Source organism: Mytilus trossulus, chromosome 5 (assembly GCF_036588685.1).
Source record: "Mytilus trossulus isolate FHL-02 chromosome 5, PNRI_Mtr1.1.1.hap1, whole genome shotgun sequence".
Classification (NCBI taxonomy): domain Eukaryota; kingdom Metazoa; phylum Mollusca; class Bivalvia; order Mytilida; family Mytilidae; genus Mytilus; species Mytilus trossulus.
Window position 1 is genome coordinate 11,462,835 of NC_086377.1, and position 21,354 is coordinate 11,484,188.

Here is a 21,354-nt window from a genome sequence, read left to right on the forward strand (position 1 = left end):
AACCTCACCATGTTTTATAATATTATTATGTATGTCTATGTATTTCTGTATACCATTGTATCAACATAGGTTCTTCAGAATAATATATATATATATATATAGACCAAATGACACAGAAAATAACAGTTATAGGTCACTGTACGGCCTTCAACAATGAGCAAAGCCCATACCGCAAAGTCAACTATAAAAGGCCCTGAAAATGACAAATGTATAACAATTAAAAAAAGAAAACTAATGGCCTAATCTATTTACAAAAAGTGAATGAAAGACAAATATGTAACACATCAACAAATGACATCCACTGAATTACAGGCTCCTGACTTGGGACAGGCGCATACATACAGAATATGGCAAAAGTCAAACATGTTAGCAGGATTTTACTAATAGATTAACTTAGTTTTTTTGCAGTGAATATTTACACAGCATCAGTCTGATTTTTTTTTCTTATTAAAACTCCTTTTTTATTTTTGTCCTAAAATCTGAACATTTTTAAATGTGATGATAATTTGATGAAGTCATATGTTATAATGTCTAATTGTTTCTGTTAAAAAAGATTTTAATCGTTTGCATCATAAGTGGTGTAGTTGTGATGTCGATAATGTAGGGACGTTCATTATAAACTGATTTTTGGCATAATTTGCAAAATTTATGACCGCATTTTGAAAAAAATTAACAGTGGCCACCTACATCAACAAATATTTATGTTAGAATATCCCTCATTTACCTTTTTCTTTCACCATAATTTCAATAGGAGAGGGGTGGTGTCACATATAAAATATCAAAACATGGGTTAAAAAGGTTGCAAATCTCTTGAAAAAAATATGATTTAGTGAATCAACTCATTTGTCTATCTGTTGAGAAGAAGAAACATATTACATGTATGAGTTCATTACTTTGAAGTTAATGTAGTCTGAAATTTGCCCCAAAAAATTGACATGATTACTGTGACTGGAAAATTACATTGAACTGAATGCAGACCTGACTGAATTGTTATATTAATTTAACTCCCACTAGATAATATTCTTTGCACAGAAATAGATTTTTAATTGGGAAATGGACTTTTAAATGTCATATTGTCTACCACGTTTGAAGCAAGATGAAGGGAATTCCTAATGAATACTGATATGATATACATACCGGTATCTTAGTCTGTTCATATCAATAAGTGGTCTCGATGTGGGGAGACCCTTGGTTTGATGTGATAAACTACTTCAGTGGTCTCGATGTGGGGAGACCCTTGGTTTGATGTGATAAACTACTTCAGTGGTCTCGATGACGGAAGACTCGTGGTTTGATTTGATAAACTACTTCAGTGGTCTCGATGACGGAAGACTCTTGGTTTGATTTGATAAACTACTTCAGTGGTCTCGATGACGGAAGACTCTTGGTTTGATTTGATAAACTACTTCAGTGGTCTCGATGACGGAAGACTCTTGGTTTGATTTGATAAACTACTTCAGTGGTCTCGATGACGGAAGACTCTTGGTTTGATGTGATAAACTACTTCAGTGGTCTCGATGACGGAAGACCCTTGGTTTGATGTGATAAACTACTTCAGTGGTCTCGATGTGGGGAGACCCTTGATTTGATGTGAAAGACTTCTTCAGTGGTCTCGATGTGGGGAGACCCTTGGTTTGATGTGATAAACTACTTCAGTGGTCTCGATGTGGGGAGACCCTTGGTTTGATGTGATAAACTACTTCAGTGGTCTCGATGTGGGGAGACCCTTGGTTTGATGTGATAAACTACTTCAGTGGTCTCGATGACGGAAGACCCTGGGTTTGATGTGATAAACTACTTCAGTGGTCTCGATGTGGGGAGACCCTTGATTTGATGTGAAAGACTTCTTCAGTGGTCTCGATGTGGGGAGACCCTTGGTTTGATGTGATAAACTACTTCAGTGGTCTCGATGTGGGGAGACCCTTGGTTTGATGTGATAAACTACTTCAGTGGTCTCGATGTGGGGAGACCCTTGGTTTGATGTGATAAACTACTTCAGTGGTCTCGATGTGGGGAGACCTTTGGTTTGATGTGATAAACTACTTCAGTGATCTCAATGACGAGATACCTTTAGTTTGATGTGATAAATCACTTCAGTGGTCTCGATATCGGGAGACCCTTGGTTTGATGTGATAAACTACTTCAGTGGTCTCGATGTGGGGAGACCTTTGGTTTGATGTGATAAACTACTTCAGTGGTCTCGATGTGGGGAGACCCTTGGTTTGATGTGATAAACTACTTCAGTGGTCTCGATGTGGGGAGACCTTTGGTTTGATGTGATAAACTACTTCAGTGATCTCAATGACGAGATACCTTTAGTTTGATGTGATAAATCACTTCAGTGGTCTCGATATCGGGAGACCCTTGGTTTGATGTGATAAAATTCTTCAGTGGTCTCGATTTAGGAAGACCCTTGATTTGATGTGATAAACTACTTCAGCGGTCTCGATTTAGGAAGACGCTTGATTTGATGTAATAAACTACTTCAGTGGTCTCGATGTGGGGAGACCATTTGTTTGATGTGATAAACTACTTCAGTGGGCTCGATGTGGGGAGACCCTTGGTTTGATGTGATAAACTACTTCAATGGTCTCGATTTAGGAAGACCCTTGATTTGATGTGATAAACTACTTCAGTGGTCTCGATGTGGGGAGACCCTTGATTTGATGTGATAAACTACTTCAGTGGTCTCAATGACGAGATACCTTTAGTTTGATGTGAAAAACTTCTTCAGAGGTCTCGATGTGGGGAGACCCTTGGTTTGATGTGATAAACTACTTCAGTGGTCTCGATGTGGGGAGACCCTTGGTTTGATTTGATAAACTACTTCAGTGGTCTCGATATAGGAAGACCCTTGGTTTGATGTGATAAACTACTTCAGTGGTCTCGATGTGGGGAGACCCTTGGTTTGATTTGATAAACTACTTCAGTGGTCTCGATGTGGGGAGACCTTTGGTTTGATGTGATAAACTACTTCAGTGATCTCAATGACGAGATACCTTTAGTTTGATGTGATAAATCACTTCAGTGGTCTCGATATCGGGAGACCCTTGGTTTGATGTGATAAAATTCTTCAGCGGTCTCGATTTAGGAAGACGCTTGATTTGATGTAATAAACTACTTCAGTGGTCTCGATGTGGGGAGACCATTTGTTTGATGAGAACTACTTCAGTGGGCTCGATGTGGGGAGACCCTTGGTTTGATGTGATAAACTACTTCAATGGTCTCGATTTAGGAAGACCCTTGATTTGATGTGATAAACTACTTCAGTGGTCTCGATGTGGGGAGACCCTTGATTTGATGTGATAAACTACTTCAGTGGTCTCAATGACGAGATACCTTTAGTTTGATGTGAAAAACTTCTTCAGAGGTCTCGATGTGGGGAGACTCTTGGTTTGATGTGATAAACTACTTCAGTGGTCTCGATGTGGGGAGACCCTTGGTTTGATTTGATAAACAACTTCAGTGGTCTCGATTTAGGAAGACCCTTGGTTTGATGTGATAAACTACTTCAGTGGTCTCGATGTGGGGAGACCCTTGGTTTGATTTGATAAACTACTTCAGTGGTCTCGATGTGGGGAGACCTTTGGTTTGATGTGATAAACTACTTCAGTGATCTCAATGACGAGATACCTTTAGTTTGATGTGATAAATCCCTTCAGTGGTCTCGATATCGGGAGACCCTTGGTTTGATGTGATAAAATTCTTCAGTGGTCTCGATTTAGGAAGACCCTTGATTTGATGTGATAAATCACTTCAGTGGTCTCGATGACGGAGGACCCTGGGTTCTATGTGGTACATTTCTTCAGTGGTCTCGATGACCGGGAACCCTTTGTTCTATGTGATAAACTGCCTCAGTGGTCTCAATGACGAGATACCTTTAGTTTGATGTGAAAAACTACATCAGTGGTCTCGATATTGGGAGACCCTTAGTTTGATGTGATAAACTACTTCAGTGGTCTCGATTTAGGAAGACCCTTGATTTGATGTGATAAACTACTTCAGTGGTCTCGATTTAGGAAGACCCTTGATTTGATGTTATAAACTTCTTCAGTGGTCTCGATGACGAGAGACCCTTGGTTTGATGTGATTAACTACTTCATTGGTCTCGATCTAGGAAGACCCTTGATTTGATGTGATAAACTACTTCAGGGGTCTCGATGTGGGGAGACCCTTGATTTGATGTGATAAACTACTTCAGTTGTCTCAATGACGAGATACCTTTAGTTTGATGTGAAAGACTTCTTCATTGGTCTCGATGTGGGGAGACCCTCGGTTTGATGTGATAAACTACTTCAGTGGTTTCGATGACAGGACACCCTTGGTTTGATGTGATAAACTGCCTCAGTGGTCTCAATGACGAGATACCTTTAGTTTGACGTGAAAAACTTCTTCAGTGGTGTCGATATTGGGAGACCCTTAGTTTGATGGGATAAACTACTTCAGTGGTCCCGATTTAGGAAGACCCTTGATTTCATGTGATACACTACTTCAGTGGTCTCGATGTGGGGAGACCCTTGATTTGATGTAATAAACTTCTTCAGTGGTTTCGATAACGAAAGACCCTTGGTTTGATGTGATAAACTACTTCAGTGGTCTCGATAACGGAGGACCCTGGGTTTGATGTGATAAACTACTTCAGTGGTCTCGATGACGGAAGACCCTTGGTTTGATGTGATAAACTACTTCAGTGGTCTCGATGACGTAAGACTCTTGGTTTGATTTGATAAACTACTTCAGTGGTCTCGATGACGGAGGACCCTGGGTTTGATGTGATAAACTACTTCAGTGGTCTCGATGACGGAAGACCCTTGGTTTGATGTGATAAACTACTTCAGTGGTCTCGATGACGGAAGACTCTTGGTTTGATTTGATAAACTACTTCAGTGGTCTCGATGACGGAAGACCCTTGGTTTGATGTGATAAACTACTTCAGTGGTCTCGATGACGTGAGACCCTTGGTTTGATGGGACAAACTGCCTCAGTGGTCTTGATGTGGGGAGACCCTGGGTTTGATGTGATAAACTACTTCAGTGGTCTCGATGACGGAAGACCCTTGGTTTGATGTGATAAACTACTTCAGTGGTCTCGATGACGGAAGACTCTTGGTTTGATTTGATAAACTACTTCAGTGGTCTCGATGACGGAAGACCCTTGGTTTGATGTGATAAACTACTTCAGTGGTCTCGATGTGGGGAGACCCTTGATTTGATGTTAAAGACTTCTTCAGTGGTCTCGATGTGGGGAGACCCTTGATTTGATGTGATAAACTACTTCAGTGGTCTCAATGACGAGATACCTTTAGTTTGATGTGAAAAACTTCTTAAGTGGTCTCGATGACGTGAGACCCTTGGTTTGATGTGATAAACTACTTCAGTGGTCTCGATGTGGGGAGACCCTTGGTTTTATGTGATAAACTACTTTAGTGGTCTCGATGTGGGGATAACATTGGTTTGATGTGATTAACTACTTCAGTGGTCTCGATGACGAGAGACCCTTGGTTTGATGTGATAAACTACTTCAGTGGACTCCATATCGGGAGACCCTGGGTTTGATGTGATAAACTACTTCAGTGGTCTCGTTTTGGGGAGATCCTTGATTTGATGTGATAAAATACTTCAGTGGACTCGATGTGGGGAGACCCTAGATTTGATGTGGTAAACCACTTCAGTGGTCTCGCGATGACGAGAGACCCTTGATTTGATGTGATAAACTACTTCAGTGTTAGCTTTAACGAGTGGTCCTGGGTTTGATGTGATAAACTACTTCAGTGTTAGCTTTGACGAGAGGCCTGGGTTTGATGTGATAAACTACTTCATTAGTCTCGAGCTCGATGTCGGGAGACCCTTGGTTTGGTGTGATAAACTGTTTCAGTGGTATCTTTGACGAGCGGCCCTTGGTTTGGTGTGATAAACTGTTTCAGTGGTATCTTTGACGAGCGGCCCTTGATTTGGTTTGATAAACTGTTTCAGTGGTATCTTTGACGAAAGGCCCTTGGTTTGGTGTGAGAAACTGTTTCAGTGGTATCTTTGACGAAAGGCCCTGGGTTTAATGTGATAAACTATACACAGATGATTTGTTTTTTGTTAAATTGTTTGGTTGCTGACATTGACACATCTGTCTACATATATTATCCAGATTTTTGTCTTTTGTTGGTTTGCTGTTCTCGACATCTCCAGACAGACCTTATTTATTATGTGTGTTGTTGGCTTGATATCTCCATACGATAGGTAGACTTTTTCATTGTGTTTAGAGGCTGGTGTCATTTACATCTCCATGCTATTGATGTCCAATGATTATGTGTGTTGTTGGCTTGATATCTCCATAGAATAGGTAGATTTTTTTTCATTGTGATGTCATTTACATCTGCATGCTTTACATGTCCAATTAGTAGTTGGTTTGCTGTCATTGATGATCGACGTACAATAGACAGGTGCCCTATAATTTTTTGCTGGGTTGGTGTCATTGATATCTCTTTGTCATAGATATATGTTTTAACTAATTTGTTTTGTTTGGTCGTTACCATTTACACCTATCCATACTTCAAATGTACTGACATTGCTGATATAAGTTTCATAAAATACTGGCATGAGCACATTAGAGCCTTAACAATGAAACTTTCCATATAATGAATGTTTCCAAAGGCATTTTAACCAGATGCTCCGCAGGGCGCAGCTTTATACGACCGCAGAGGTTGAACGCTGAACGGTTGGGGCAAGTATTGACACAACATTCAAGCTGGATTCAGCTCTAAATTTGGATTGTGATTGAATAGTTGACACAGCATAGGTTTCTGACACAGAATGAATGTGTTTTAATGAACTTAAAATTTTTGTTTGGTCTTTGAGCAATTCACTATGCTGTTGAATATAAATCCTCTAAAAAATGTGATGAAATCTGAAATGAGAAAAATTGCTGCACAATACTGTACAATGAAGATTTCTTGCTATTGCACAATACTGTGCAATTGAAGATTTCTTGCTATTGCTGAATACTGTGCAATTGAAAATTTCTTGCTATTGTACAATACTTAATAAATTAATTTTGAAAAAACTTCAAAACTGGGCCCATAATCAAAAATCGAAGTACATGTTTAGATTCAGCATATCAAAGAAACCCAAGAATTCAATTTTTGTTAAAATCAAACTTAGTTTAATTTTGGACGCTTTTGACTTTATAATGTAGACCAATTTGAAAACAGGACCAAAAATTAAGAAAAACAAATTTCTGAGAGACTCCTGACTTGAGACAGGCACATTTAAAAGAATGTAGCAGAGTTAGACCTCTTTTGATTTGGTGTGTTGTTGGGTTTCCATCATTGTCATCTCAATAAGAATACTGTAAAACCAACTTATTTTCGCGAGAATATAAATCATCGCGAATATGTCAATCTTTGATATTTTCATAAAAAACTTCATCAAGTAAATCAGATAATCGCGAAATTAAATAGCCGCAAAGTGGTCAAGAAAGGGTAAAACGCGAAATAAAGTATACACGAAAATAAGTTGGTTTACAGTATAGTAGATAAATATGATATTTTTTTTTTACTGTTGGATTGCCGTCATTGACATCTCCATACTATAGATTCTTTGGTATAAAACAGGGTTAGTTTGCTTGTAGAAGTTTTATTGTTCGTATGGCACTACAATTTGCAAAATAAAAAATAAATTATGTCTGATACACAAATATTAACAAAGTTGATGACCTGTTACAATGCTGATACAGAACTAAAGCTATTTAGTGTTTAGAGGTATTTGATAATACATGATGGTGGAACGGCTAACAGAGTTTATACAAAAAGCTCCCAAGGAAAAGTGTGTTTTTGACAGTTTTCATGGGTATTAATTGGGTAATTTGAAGCTATTTATCATCCACACAGCCATCAATGATAAGGGATCAAGTTTCAGAAGAAAGGAATGGGTCCCCTAATTGCTTGTCTGTGTACACAAAATTAGGACATATTTTGAATTTTTTATAAATAATTGATTTCAATCATTGTCTTTCGAATGACCAAGAGAGAAGATTTTTAATTAAAACAGAGAGAAAAGGTAAAATGCACCCAAACATCTAATGCAGAGTGTTAGTTTTAACTATTTAAGAAACTTCAATAACAGAACCTTTCACCAAAGCGATTTAAAATAAAATTACTACTAACTTTAATAATTAATATCAAAACTTAATAAACTTCTTTTAATATCAGAAAAATGTGTCATGGTTTGTATGTATTTTAAAAAAAAATTTCATTTGTAGATTGTGGGAAGCTTCATTTTGCAAGTTGAGGCCGAACCATGATTCTGAGAAAGTTAAAATTGTAGAGAAAATCGGCTCTGTTTCATAATTTCAAGTATTTCAAATATAAATTATTTCCCCCCTTATTCTTTATGCATTATGTTTTGCCTGAAGACTTTATTCCTGAAAATGTAAGTTTATTTAAATTTTCTCATCAAACATTTTTTACTTTAATATCTTAATCCTATAAAAAATAGACTAAAAATAACAACAAATAGCACTTTATTATCTAATACAACATAAAATATCAAAATGTGGAGAGGACTCACAGCACTATATTCAGGCATGATTTAAGCTTTACAAAACAAACTATAACTTAATAAGTGTTGTTACTTAAAAATTCTTACTAAGTCTTAAACAAAAGTTTCAAACAACAATATATATAAATTAAAGTTCTGACAACTATAAAAATCATGCACCAATACACTTCATTATGCTTTTGTAAATGAAATCAACTGATTATTCTATCATTATTTAATGTTTTTCTGTTGTTGTTGGTTTTTTTTTGGTTATTTTTTTCTCTTTTGGGGGAGGGGGCTTTCATATACTTATACACATAACAAATTCAATAACAAAGTGATGCAATCAGGGCATTCAGTAATCATGTGTCATTCATAATACGGTTAAAATAGCAAAGGAATGTCAGTTGAAAAAAGCATATAGGCCTGTGGCAAAAAAATAAAATAAAAATTAGATCAGGCGTTTTTTTTTTTAAAACAACCATCAAAATCGTAAAATCTCATGAAAATGGCTGCTTAACATAAAAATAACATTCTTCACTACTTAGGGGCAGTAACTGTTGTGTAACCGAGTATTAATCTTGACCTGAATTCTGAAGACCAGGATTGATATTAAAGAACCATGCCAGAAAATGTGTTGACCACAAGATTCTATATTGAAATTCAATGTATTTATAACAAATAAATATTATGCAATATCTCAATTTAACAGTTTAAAATTTGTTTTACTGGATAGAAAATCACATAAAGTTTTAAAGACACCCATAAAAACATCTATATGCTATACACCCCCTCTTTTTTTCTCTCTCAGAAAAATGAATTAAGTTACCCTCACAACTTTTATAAGTACATGCATTTGGTGCTTCAAAAAACCTTTCAAATTTGACTTATGTTTTTTTCTTCATCATTGAAATATCTTATTAAACTTAAATTCCTCTTTGAATATTATTTTGTATTTAAAAAAAGCAAAGTTGGATCTCAAAAGCAAACCATTGTATCATGTGTATTAAAAATAAGCTAATGCTGATTTTTCTCTCTCAGAAAAATAAAATAAAATTTGTATGGTTTCCATGTCATTAATAATAAGACTTGATCATTAGAAAATATGATGTGTCAGCATTATTAATCTGTTATAATTTAGTACTGGGAGCGTATGATCAACATAACTGTCACATGACTATAATCCAATCAAAAATCAACAAAAAAACAGTCGCAGAAAACTACTCGTTAATAAATAACAATGTCCATGTACATAACCATGTAGCCGTTAACCAAATGTCAGGGAATACAACTTTAGAAGAACTTGACATCTCCGTCTATAGACTTGGAGCTTCCTTCTGACATACTCAGACTCTTCAGAGACTCCCCTGATGTGATCTTATTGAAGCTAGGTACACTAGATACTCCTGTGATTGGTTCTAACATGTCCTTCTGTTTGGTATCCTGACAATTAATCACTCTCATTGTATTGGTCGAGCCAGAGCCTGGTTTCCAGCCTGTTACTATGACAACTGAATCTCCTGGATTGATGAACCCTCTGTGCATTCCTACGTTGATACCCATATAGATTCTACGATCAACATCTGCTGTCCATTCACTCATAACAGATTCTATAAATAGAATAATATGCTATAAATACAAAGTTCTATAGATAAACATCTTTTATTGAGATATTTTTTTTAAGTTAGTTTGTTTTTCAAATTTACAGAATTCCAAAATCTATACCATCAGAAAAATGAGCTTTAATCATGTTCATCATAAGATAAATACTTAGCATAGCAGAATGAAAAGCATTGAAAAAGCTACATGCAACAATAAACAAAGCAAATTACGTTCATAAGATAAATATTAACAATAGCAGGATGAAAAGCAACATAAAAGCTACATGCAACAAAAAACAAAGCAAACAAAATATTAAAGTTGTTCCAATAGTTGAAATGACATAATGTTGAAACTTATAAAATGAATCATGAAGTTCTTCATTGATCAGTATATCTGATTCATTCTGAATCCCTCATACAAATCAATGAAGCAATAACTTTCATGAAAAAATCAACAGAAAATTCAAAGGCAACTTTCTGCTAAGGACTTTTCCAGAAAATCATGTATGAGGGTTGGAAGGTAGTTTGTTTCTGCACCAGCCACACAGACAATTGTAATTGATAATCATAGTGAATTACAGTGTAAACAATAGTTTTGATACCCCATAACCTATGTTTTTTAATATAAAGTGTCTTCCAATCATTAATACCCCACCCCTTTCCGCTAAATTTTTTTCTGGAATAGCCTGAACTTATATTATTTTCAAAACTCTTCAAACCTTTCCATATTTATTGTTCTGCAAACTTCTATCAATCCATGTTTCTTTGATAGTGGCACCTTCTTTCAATTTCTTTTATATAGTTTTTAAGAGATCTGAAGATTTCTATCATTTCTATTTACTACTACACCTTATCGCTATTTCTCGACATCATAAAAAAGTTAGCTACCAACTTTTAGGATGCTCCAATTTGTAGTTTTCTGTGATAAAACTTGAGCAAGATTTCAGGAGAAATGGACACACTGACAAAGTAAAACCAGTGTACTCCCCTCCTTTAAAAGTGAATACAATAAAGAAATAATAAACCTAAATTGGAGAAAACAGGAACTCGCTTGAAGACTAACAAATAAAATTCTAAAGTGGCAATAATATGTCCTGAACTATTTCTACCTAATTGATACAAAATTTGAAGAATAAGTCTAGAACTTGTGTATACCTATTAGGATTGCATAAATGAAACTATGTACAGCTTCACTAGCAAAGTGATATAACAAACAAAGAGTAATAGAAAAGATATATTTTATTATTAACAAACAAGTGAGTTGAGAGAGCAGCAGCAATAAGCCAATATTAAGTTTTGATTTTCCTTTGGCACAAATCAATAAATATGACAATGTATGAGGTAGTGAACATCATTCTCCACTTTGTAGAGCTTCTGTTGATCAACACAAATTAAGATATTTTTTCAAAATTTGCACTAAAGCACTGACTTAGATCTATAAAATGTTCAACATTTCTTTAACTGAGATAAACTAAACTAGTTAATCGTTATAGTCTGATATGATTTGTGTTCCGACGATGGGGTCCCCATCTTTGGCGGGGGTGCTTATTATTCTCATCGTGTTTGTATATCCACTGCCACATTTCCAGCCAGTAACAATAACGATAGGATCTCCTGTCTTGATGAATTTCCTCACTCTGCCCACGGATAGTCCCTTATAGATCCTTTTATCCATATCCTCAGCCCAACCACCTGCAGTCTTAGGCTCTGTGTACAAATAAAGCAAAAAACAAGCACATTGAAGCATGCAGGGTGGAGGTTATAAATAAAGCAAACTCAAGCACATTGAAGCATGCAGGGTGGTAGTTAAACCAATGTGAAACTTATGATGCATAAATTCAGAAAATATATCTTTGCAATTTGCCATTGAATTATGATTTTTATTTTCAAATCTTTTGCTATTTTGATTTACAGACTGTTTTTCTGCATCAATAAAGAAAATTTTGCAAAAATTGATTGCTAATTTTTAAGTGTATTTATTTCATTCAAAGAAAAGGGAAAAATTTTCATTTCTTTAAATTGTTATTTTTACTGTAAACCAACTTATTTTTGAATTTACTTATATACAATCTGCTGTTAATAGCCAATTCCACAGCAACTCATTTTGCAATATATCTAATGTTGACATTTCAGATATATATTTTAATTTTGTGTAATTTTTCTACACTCAAAAGTCTTATCAATAAATTATTTGCAAAAAATACCTGGTTAACAATGAAGTTTCACATTGGTTCAATAGTCATTAATTCGGAGCCAGAGCATATTTGATTTCTTAGAAGTTTTTCAAAAACATTTTAAGCATAGATCTATAAGCATATTTAGAGAGTAGAAAGCATGCTATGAATTAAAGCTATACACGTACATTCATTGAGGGCAGGGTATAAACATTAAAATGCAGTCATCAAATATTTGTATGTACTAACTTAAGGCTGTACCTTACACTACAGGGAGATAACTCTGTAAAATCAGGTTATTAAGCTTCTCAACATTTGTTTAACTGTATATAACCAGACCAGTGTAACTTTTCTAATAAAACGCTTGGTTCAAATATTTTGAAATTTTTATATTTTTGTCAAAGGGTCAGGTCAAAGTAAATACTTTGTCAAATTTTATGAAATTAAACGAGCCAAATTAATTTTAGTAAAAGTGTTAGGTACCACCTTAAATTCTATTATTGATCTACATTCTTTCTTAGTCCTGAACATGCTAGAAATAGTTGCCCCTGACGTAAACAATCACTATCAATCTATATCTTTAAACATTTTCCCAACTTTCAAAATAGTGGGCTTGAAAAATGAGGCAAAATTAAGCTAAAAAAATTATATTATAAAAGACCAATAATGCAAATAAAAATAAATTTAAAGTTAAAACTGGTAGGTAATTGTGTCATTGACATTCAAACCACATCTCCTTATTTCTTACTTAAAATTCTGTTATTGTATATTTACTACTTAAAATACACATCCTTAAAGCTTTTCCCCAACAATGATTATAGATTGCCAATCAGTATCATTTAAATGTTTGATGACTGCAGCAGTGTTAATTGTACCCTTCACCTTACACATGCAACATTAGTAGCCAACCGTGCAAGGGCTGTAAAGCCAGTCAAGGTCCTTAAAAACTTCCATTTGTTGTACATGCAACATACAGACATAAAGAAGATACAATGTGCTCAGAAACCAAATCTAAATTACAAACTGTAGATTCATTAATTTTAATGGACGCCAATTTTGTCAATTGAGGAAAATTTGTATTTTTGTAAATATTTGATTACATGATATTTACAAAGTCTGAATAAAAGCTAAATAGAAAAATTGAATTTGTCAAACATTAAAATATGGGTTTTACCTTTACCCATGAATTCCACAAAAAGTGGTTTGTAACATTTAAAAATGAATCCACACTTGATCGTTCATAAGATTCAATTTTAAGAAACAGTCAATAATTGTGATTCATTCATTTTTTTATCAAATTTCCCAATACAATGCAACACCTATGTCTGAATATTCGTTCCATAAAAATGTTATAGATATGCATAGAAAAGCAAACAAAAAGCTTGTTCAATTTGTAGTTTATAGATATGAATTTTAAAACATTCAAATAAATGCAAACTTTGCAAAAGGTTAAATATTTGTTAAGGTAGTACCTAACACCGGCACTAAAATTAATTTGGCTCGTTAAATTTTCATTCAACTTGGACGAAATATTAAAAATTTCAAAATTTTTTAGAAAAGTTACACTGGTTATATAGCAGTTTGACAAACACTTATTTTGATCATTGAGAAGCTTAATATTCCCTTAAAAAAGCAACATAATTTAAATGTTTAGCTGATTTTACAGAGTTATCTCCCTGTAGTGTTATGTACCACCTTAAATATAAGCATTATTAAAATTCTACATCACCTAAAGCAAGCTTCGTGCAGACTAATATTAAATTTTCTTTTCCATTTTACCTGCAATTACCTGTAATTACCTGACATGATATCACTTACCGTTATAATGTATAGGGAACACTCCTCTCCACAGATGACCTTGCCGTGCTGTCTGGGCATTTCTTGTAATGGCAAGTATAGGACAACGTGGACGATAGGCAGATATCAAGTGAGCAGATCTACAATATAATAATTACCTCCCTTTATAAAATGTCAAGTATAGGACAACGTGGACGATAGGTAGAAATCAAGTGAGCAGATCTACAACATAATAATTACCTCCCTTTATCAAATTATATTACCACACCAACTTTCCTGTTTAGACCCCATTTGAAATACTTGCTACTTTTTTCCAATTATCTTTGACACCCATTTGATATATTCCAAGAAATTCCTCAATTCAACTTTTCATCTGTTTGTAAGTAAAAAAATTATATCAGATTTGGGGGCCCTTTAATTCTGTAGTCTATTTTTCAACACTTTCTTCTAGGCCCATTTGATTATTACCTTCGTTTTTTTTGGCATATTTTCCTCCCTTCTCAACCCTTCTATATATGTCTGGTATGTCTTTAGTTAAATCTCCATACTTTTTCTTTAGACAATATAGCTTAAATTTATTAACAACTGTCTAGATTTGTGGGGTGGCTGTGTTTGGGGGATTATGATGTCTAGTGGATAAAACAATTTCTTGGAAACTATCTCATTGAGTCCTTAATTTTTTCAAGCATTGTTTACATGTGATAAATATAAAAAGAATGAAGCATCTAAATAATTATAATTAAAACTACTCAGAAAATCAGGGCCTTTTATAGCTTGCTAGCTATTATTTTCATGTGAAAACTTTTAATGTTTGTGGACATTTGTTTTTGTGGTTTTGGCCAAGTCTTTATACAAGCCTTTACAAAATTTGTCATTCAATGAACATTTAATTTTGGTTTACCTATACCCTTGAAATCCATGAAAATTGGTATCCAACGATTAATAATGAATCCACAGTATTGTTAAAGGCCAAATGGTGACCTGTTATTGTTGAATTGTACGTCATTTGGTCTCTGGTGGACAGTCATCTCATTTAGCTATCATACCACATCTTCTTAATATTATAATAAATTGATAATACATACCTTCCAGAAGTTGTAATAACAATAATAGCAGCAGCCATACATTTAAATGAGGCTTCTACAGCAGCTATAGCCACAGTGTGGGTAGGTTCTGTTGGTGTAGGGGTGTGCTTCCTCAACTCCTCAAACAACTGGGTGTGAAATACTGCTGATTCAGCCTCTCTACAAATCTGTATTGAATACATGGTGTTAAATACTATAATGGTATGTAATGATAAAAACACAAGACTTATTTTGGTTTTCTGTGTTTTTAACACAACTTTTGGGCTATTTCATGGCAGTCAGTTTTAATTTGTACAGGAAGTCAATTAAGATTGGAGTAGAGTGCACTCGTATGAGCATGGTTTCAAATTCACTCCCCAGTGTTGACTGTCAAGTGATTAAAGTAATAACTACTTAGGCCCTACACAAGAATAAAGAAAATGTCTTGTTATTTCAAAGTGCGTTAACAAATTATTTTAAAACAAGACCACCATTTGTAAAATGCTGGAATCAACTTTAACATCTGACAGAATAATAAGATGATTTGTACTGAACAGCAATCAAGAAAAATGGCTATAAAATTTCAACATGTCAATCAGAGAAGACTTGCTAAATCAATTGATAATTTAACCTACTTTTGTGTCTATAGAATAGGCATTTATTCACATAGATTAAAACACATATCAAAGACAAAACAAAACAATTATCAAGACATAGAGATGCATTTTTAAACACCCTAGGCTATTTTTTTTTACCTCAGGAATACATTAACCTGAGCTGTATTTGGCAAAACATTTTTGGAATTTTGTTCCTCAATGCTCTTCAACTTCGTACTTTTTTTTTATTTGAGGGGCACTGCTGAGTCTTTTGTAGACAAAACGTCCATGTGGGGCAAATAGTAAATATCAATCCTGGTAACTATTAGTAGTTTATTTTACCTTGTGCATTATTTTGACAGCTTCTAAAGGATAATCTCCCTTTGCTGTCTCCCCTGACAACATGACACAATCAGCTCCATCTAGAACAGCATTGGCTACATCACTCGTCTCTGCTCTGGTGGGACGAGGTTTCTTAACCATACTTTCTAACATCTGAAATATATCAACATGGGTAATATAAAATATCTCTTCACTATTTACAATAAATTATTGAAGGACTCCTGTATATTATATAAAATAAGAGACCTGATATTTGAAATATAAAATGTACAATGTACAGACAGATTTTGTAAAACCTGATATATAAAGTTGAGACACAGTAGCAAGTATCAAGTACTCATACTAAATAGCAACTAACATACAACAACATATTCAGTTCACTTAACTGCAGCCCATAGAGGCAGTGTCTTCAAGACAGTCATATACTAAATAATTTAAATCACAGCAATGAAAACCAATCTTTGTTTTTTTCATTGCTTCTCCTATAAAAAAATATTTGATGAAACATACCTTAGCTAAATAAAAATGCAGATATAGCAAAGGTTCAAATTGATGTGTGTCTGAGGCCCAGTGTCATATATATGGTATCTTGAATCCCCTAAAAAGTGATCCTGAGGTAAAAATACCAACCAGTATTATGTCCACTGATGCGGTATACATGACAATCAATTTTTTATGGCGTAACTTTTGCTTAAAATTTCAAATGGTCCTGAACCTTTCACTATTTGAGGCAAAACTGAACCCCTCATAAAGTCAACCAGGAAGATGCTAATGGCTTCCTAACCTATAAAATTCACCAAATTTTCTTTATAATGGCTTTCTGAACCTTAGACAAGAGGATATTATGTAAAATTATGTATAAACAGTTATACAGGTAAATTTGCCTGTGGATAATAGAAGCAGGTACCAAAATAGGTACTTTCCGATAATTTTCATTCTCACTGCACCAAAGCAAAGACTTTAATTTTATAATGAATATTTCTGTATCTACAGTTAAACAGGTACATTTGCCTGTGGATTACCTGAGTGGCACATATAACTGGTTTTCCTGCCCTATTACATCGACCAATCATCATTTTCTGTGCTAAGAATACTTTTTCTGGGGGGATTTCTATTCCCAAATCTCCTCTGGCAACCATAATACCATCTACTGCATCTAATATCTCATCAAATCTGAAATGATAATCATTAATGTTAATTTTTGATGCAACACATCTTCTGATTGGCTGATGGTGTTTTGTTTATCAGCTGATAGACATAATTTTGTGATGTGACAGTGACATCATCAACGCTTTTACATGATTTATTCCAAATTATAATGGAATTGAGAATTAAATAAAATGCTTTGCATAGCGCAGCACAATATAAACACAAAGGTCGAAACCTTGACAGTTAGGGCAAGTTTGGACACAATATTCAATCTTGATACTGTCTGAATTTGGATTGTGATCAAATTTGACATAATATAGGTTTCTGATACATATATAATAAATGTAGTCAAAGATCTCAAAAATATGACATGGGTCATTTATTTTACCTAGAAAGGTCTGATATATCCAAAACAAGGATAGAATTCCCCTAAATTAAAATTTCATTGAAAATAGTTAAAAGATTTGTATTTATTTTCAATTGAAGATTTTTGGAATTGCGCAATACTGTGTTCATTTATAGTGTCACAGTGCAAATCAATAAAAAGTCTGTATTATTTTAGATACAAGATTTCAAGATTTCAGAATATTTTTTTTCATACTTACTCATAAATTTTAGTTTTCTTATCTGATGGACTTATGAGAACAAATTAGTTTATCTACTCATAGACTTTAAAAGTTTACTTATACATGTGGGTTTTGTTTTTTTCAAGGCAATGCCCTTTCACTTGTTTATCCTATTTTTTTCCTATGATGAATAGTTGTCTCATTTACCATCATACAAGAGGTTTTTACTTTTGTATCAGTTTGTAACCACTTCATGGCTCTTCATTTGAGCAAGAAGCAATGGAGACTCACTTTTTACCTGCCATTACTTTTTTTTAAGCAATAATCTAACCACTTACTTAGCCACTCCTTCATGGTTTTCTATTTTAGCGATGATCCTGATATGTTTTCCCTTGTCTCCCAGAAGATCACGGATTTCTTTGATATGAGATGCACTTCTTATAAATGAAGCAAATACCATGTCTACCTGTAATAACAAACAAAAATAGATTTTTTTTGGGTGCTAAGGCAGAGTAAATCATGTAAAAATAAGCAATCCCTTTTTTTTTGGCATCAATTTTTAGACATCCTTATGATGTAGTTCCTGAAAAAGACGTGACAGAGGTAAAACAGAATACCCCACTTTTTTTTTAATGCCAGGGTATAGTTTTTTGAAAGATAAGAGGCTAAATACCTTATTGTAGTCCTTACTATAAAGCATGTTTCTATGAGTTCAAATCTCATTGATCAAGTGGTCTAAGATGTTCATGAACAGCTATCAGTAGCTTGTAACACTAAGGTTGTGAGTTGTGAGGATCAAGACATGATTTACATAGTTGATGTATAAATTTTGTACAACACTAACCCCTTGGTCCACACCAAACTGAAGATCCTTTTTGTCTTTGTCAGAAACAGCAGGTAAATCAACAGGTGTTCCAGGTAAATTACATCCTTTCTTACTGCCAAGGTCACCTCCGTTCTCTATATCACATAGCAACCAGTCAGCACCTGTAATAACAAATATAAATTACATCCTTTCTTACTGCCAAGGTCACCTCCGTTCTCTATATCTCATAGCAACCAGTCAGCACCTGAAATAACAAATATATATAACATCCTTTCTTACTGCCAAGGTCACCTCCATTCTCTATATCACATAGCAACCAGTCAGCACCTGCAATAACAAATATAAATTACAGCCTTTCTTACTGCCAAGGTCACCTCCATTCTCTATATCACACAGCAACCAGTCAGCACCTACAATAATAAATATAAATTACAGCCTTTCTTACTGCCAAGGTCACCTCCATTCTCTATATCACACAGCAACCAGTCAGCACCTACAATAATAAATATAAATTACATTCTTTCTTACTGCCAAGGTCACCACCATTCTCTATATCACATAACAACCAGTCAGCACCTGCAATAATAAATATAAACTCAAATATTATACACAAGGCTTCCAAAACGGTCATATATTCCGGTCATTTGTATAATGTCCCGTTAAAGACCGGCTGGGCAAAGCATGAAAAGGTCATATACTTTTTAGTTTCAAAGGCTTTTTCGGTCATTTTAACATATAAATTCACGATCTTTTTGACCCAACATTTTGCCTTTAACAGCCATACATTTCCGGTCATAAAAGTGACATGATGATTAATTACTATCAAAACAACCCCTACTTTAGTACTTTCTAATTTTAATCAAGGCTTATTAGTTGTTGGACAGCTGAAAACTACCTGTTCAGGTGACAGGTAAACTATTTTCAGTACCGGACATTGTATAAATTAATCGGTCCATTCCCAATTATTTTCGTACATTTCAGCAGCTTGTATCTAATTGATTTAAAATATATAATAAATACATTTATAAACATGATTTGATAAATCATTTAAAAAGGTTTTAAATGAAAAATCGTCAGAACTACGTTGTATGAACAAGAACACGAGTGCGCATGTGCACAGGTGGGAAATTCAATTATGCATCCTACATTTCTTCAAAAATGCTAAAACTATCATTAATGCCTGTATCTAATGTTCATTTCAAGTGTTTTGTTGAAGAAATAACATGGAAAGAGCTTCTTCGCTCAGTAGTTCTATGTTAACGTACACGGATTTTACGTATCCGTTTATGGTCCATGTTTTACCATTGTCAAGTCAACATCCGGTTTTGAAAAATTTGACGTTAAAAACGAAAATAAAGTTCTAGACAACTTCATTTTGCACAAATAAAGAGTCTAATGCAGATATGAGCATGTTGATGTGCACACTTTGAATGATGCAATGTCAATTTTAACATTTTATGTCAGAACATCAAATTCATATCAAAGTAAAGTTTAATATCGATTTTAATTTAATGTCAATGGGATGGCCATCTGATTACCATAATTGCCTTTTGTGACTTTGTCTTAGGGATTAAAATTCGGATCAGATATGAAATGTCCGGCTGGCTCAGAAAAATTTTGGAAGCCCTGATTTTACATACATGAAAAAGGCACTCTCATGAAATAAAAGATGACCATTTGAAAAGAAGTACTGACTTAAGTTGTTATTATTTAATTTCTGTGTGATTTGATCTCTTGTAGAGTGTTGTCTCATTGGAAATCATACCACATCTTAAGGTTTATAATTAAGGTTTATATATATATACAGGTAATTCTGATCACTGTAAAGAATATTCTTTAAACTACCAATAATGACACATTTGATTATGTAATTTAAAGGTTTGCCAGCATATTTCTGCTAAAAGTGGAGGATGCTGTTATAAAACGGGCGTGAACACAATGCTAAATCGTCAATTATCTCTTATATTGTAATGTAAAGACTTTGTGACGTCTCACTTGTATACTTGGGTATTTTACAGATTGATTCCATTATTATAACCTGCAAAGTTTTTCTTCCTTAATTCACATATTTGATATTTTGGTGCCGTGACCAGGACTTTAAATTTCAAGTGTTGAGATAATTTATAATTTGTAATTTTTTACTCATATTTGATATTGTATTGTATTTGAATTTTATCTTTTTGCGGCCCCAGAATGTTGTGAATACGGCGTGAACACAACACGGGAACATCACTTAATTTTTAATTGTAACATAAAAATTTAACTTAATCAAGGTCAACTAATCAAAAGTTTCAAGATCAGTGGACCGTGACTTGTTGATGACTTATAAATTGAAGAAATGAAGAGGATTAAGTAAGAAAGACCATGACTGAGAGCTTGATCTAATAATCTTGATAGAAATGAGAAGTACCTATACTTATGCATCTAGATACCAAATGTCATTGGTAGCTTATTTCATTCAATTCTAATGTTGTGTTAAGTTATATGAATATTGGTTCAGCTAATTTGATATATCATACCAAGTGTAAGTTGGTATACCATAACATATCATGTTTTCAACAGTTGTTAGATATAGGAAGATGTGGTGTGAGTGCCAATGAGACAACTCTCCATCCAAGTAACAATTTAAAAAGTAAACCATTATAGGTTAAAGTACGGCCTTCAACACGGAGCCTTGGCTCACACCAAACAACAAGCTATAAAGGGCCCCA

At 34.3% G+C, this 21,354-nt stretch overlaps 1 protein-coding gene across 6 annotated transcripts in view; it reads right to left on the reverse strand.

Moving 5' to 3' along the window:
- Positions 1-8,494: 8,494 nt before the first annotated feature.
- Positions 8,495-21,354, reverse strand: part of LOC134718517 (pyruvate kinase PKM-like) — a 43,519-nt gene continuing 30,659 nt past the window's right edge. For 5 of the 6 annotated variants that reach the window (XM_063581090.1, XM_063581089.1, XM_063581092.1 and 2 more), the window contains 7 exons: positions 18,662-18,804; positions 18,156-18,283; positions 17,125-17,275; positions 16,103-16,255; positions 15,186-15,352; positions 14,122-14,240; positions 8,495-10,138 (listed from right to left, as the gene is read on the reverse strand). In XM_063581090.1, coding sequence (XP_063437160.1) covers positions 9,822-10,138; positions 14,122-14,240; positions 15,186-15,352; positions 16,103-16,255; positions 17,125-17,275; positions 18,156-18,283; positions 18,662-18,804 — 1,178 coding nt within the window. In that variant the 3' untranslated portion in view covers positions 8,495-9,821. Of the gene's footprint in view, positions 10,139-11,350; positions 11,837-14,121; positions 14,241-15,185; positions 15,353-16,102; positions 16,256-17,124; positions 17,276-18,155; positions 18,284-18,661; positions 18,805-21,354 lie in introns of those variants that run through there. The other variant, XM_063581091.1, reaches the window with a different exon arrangement.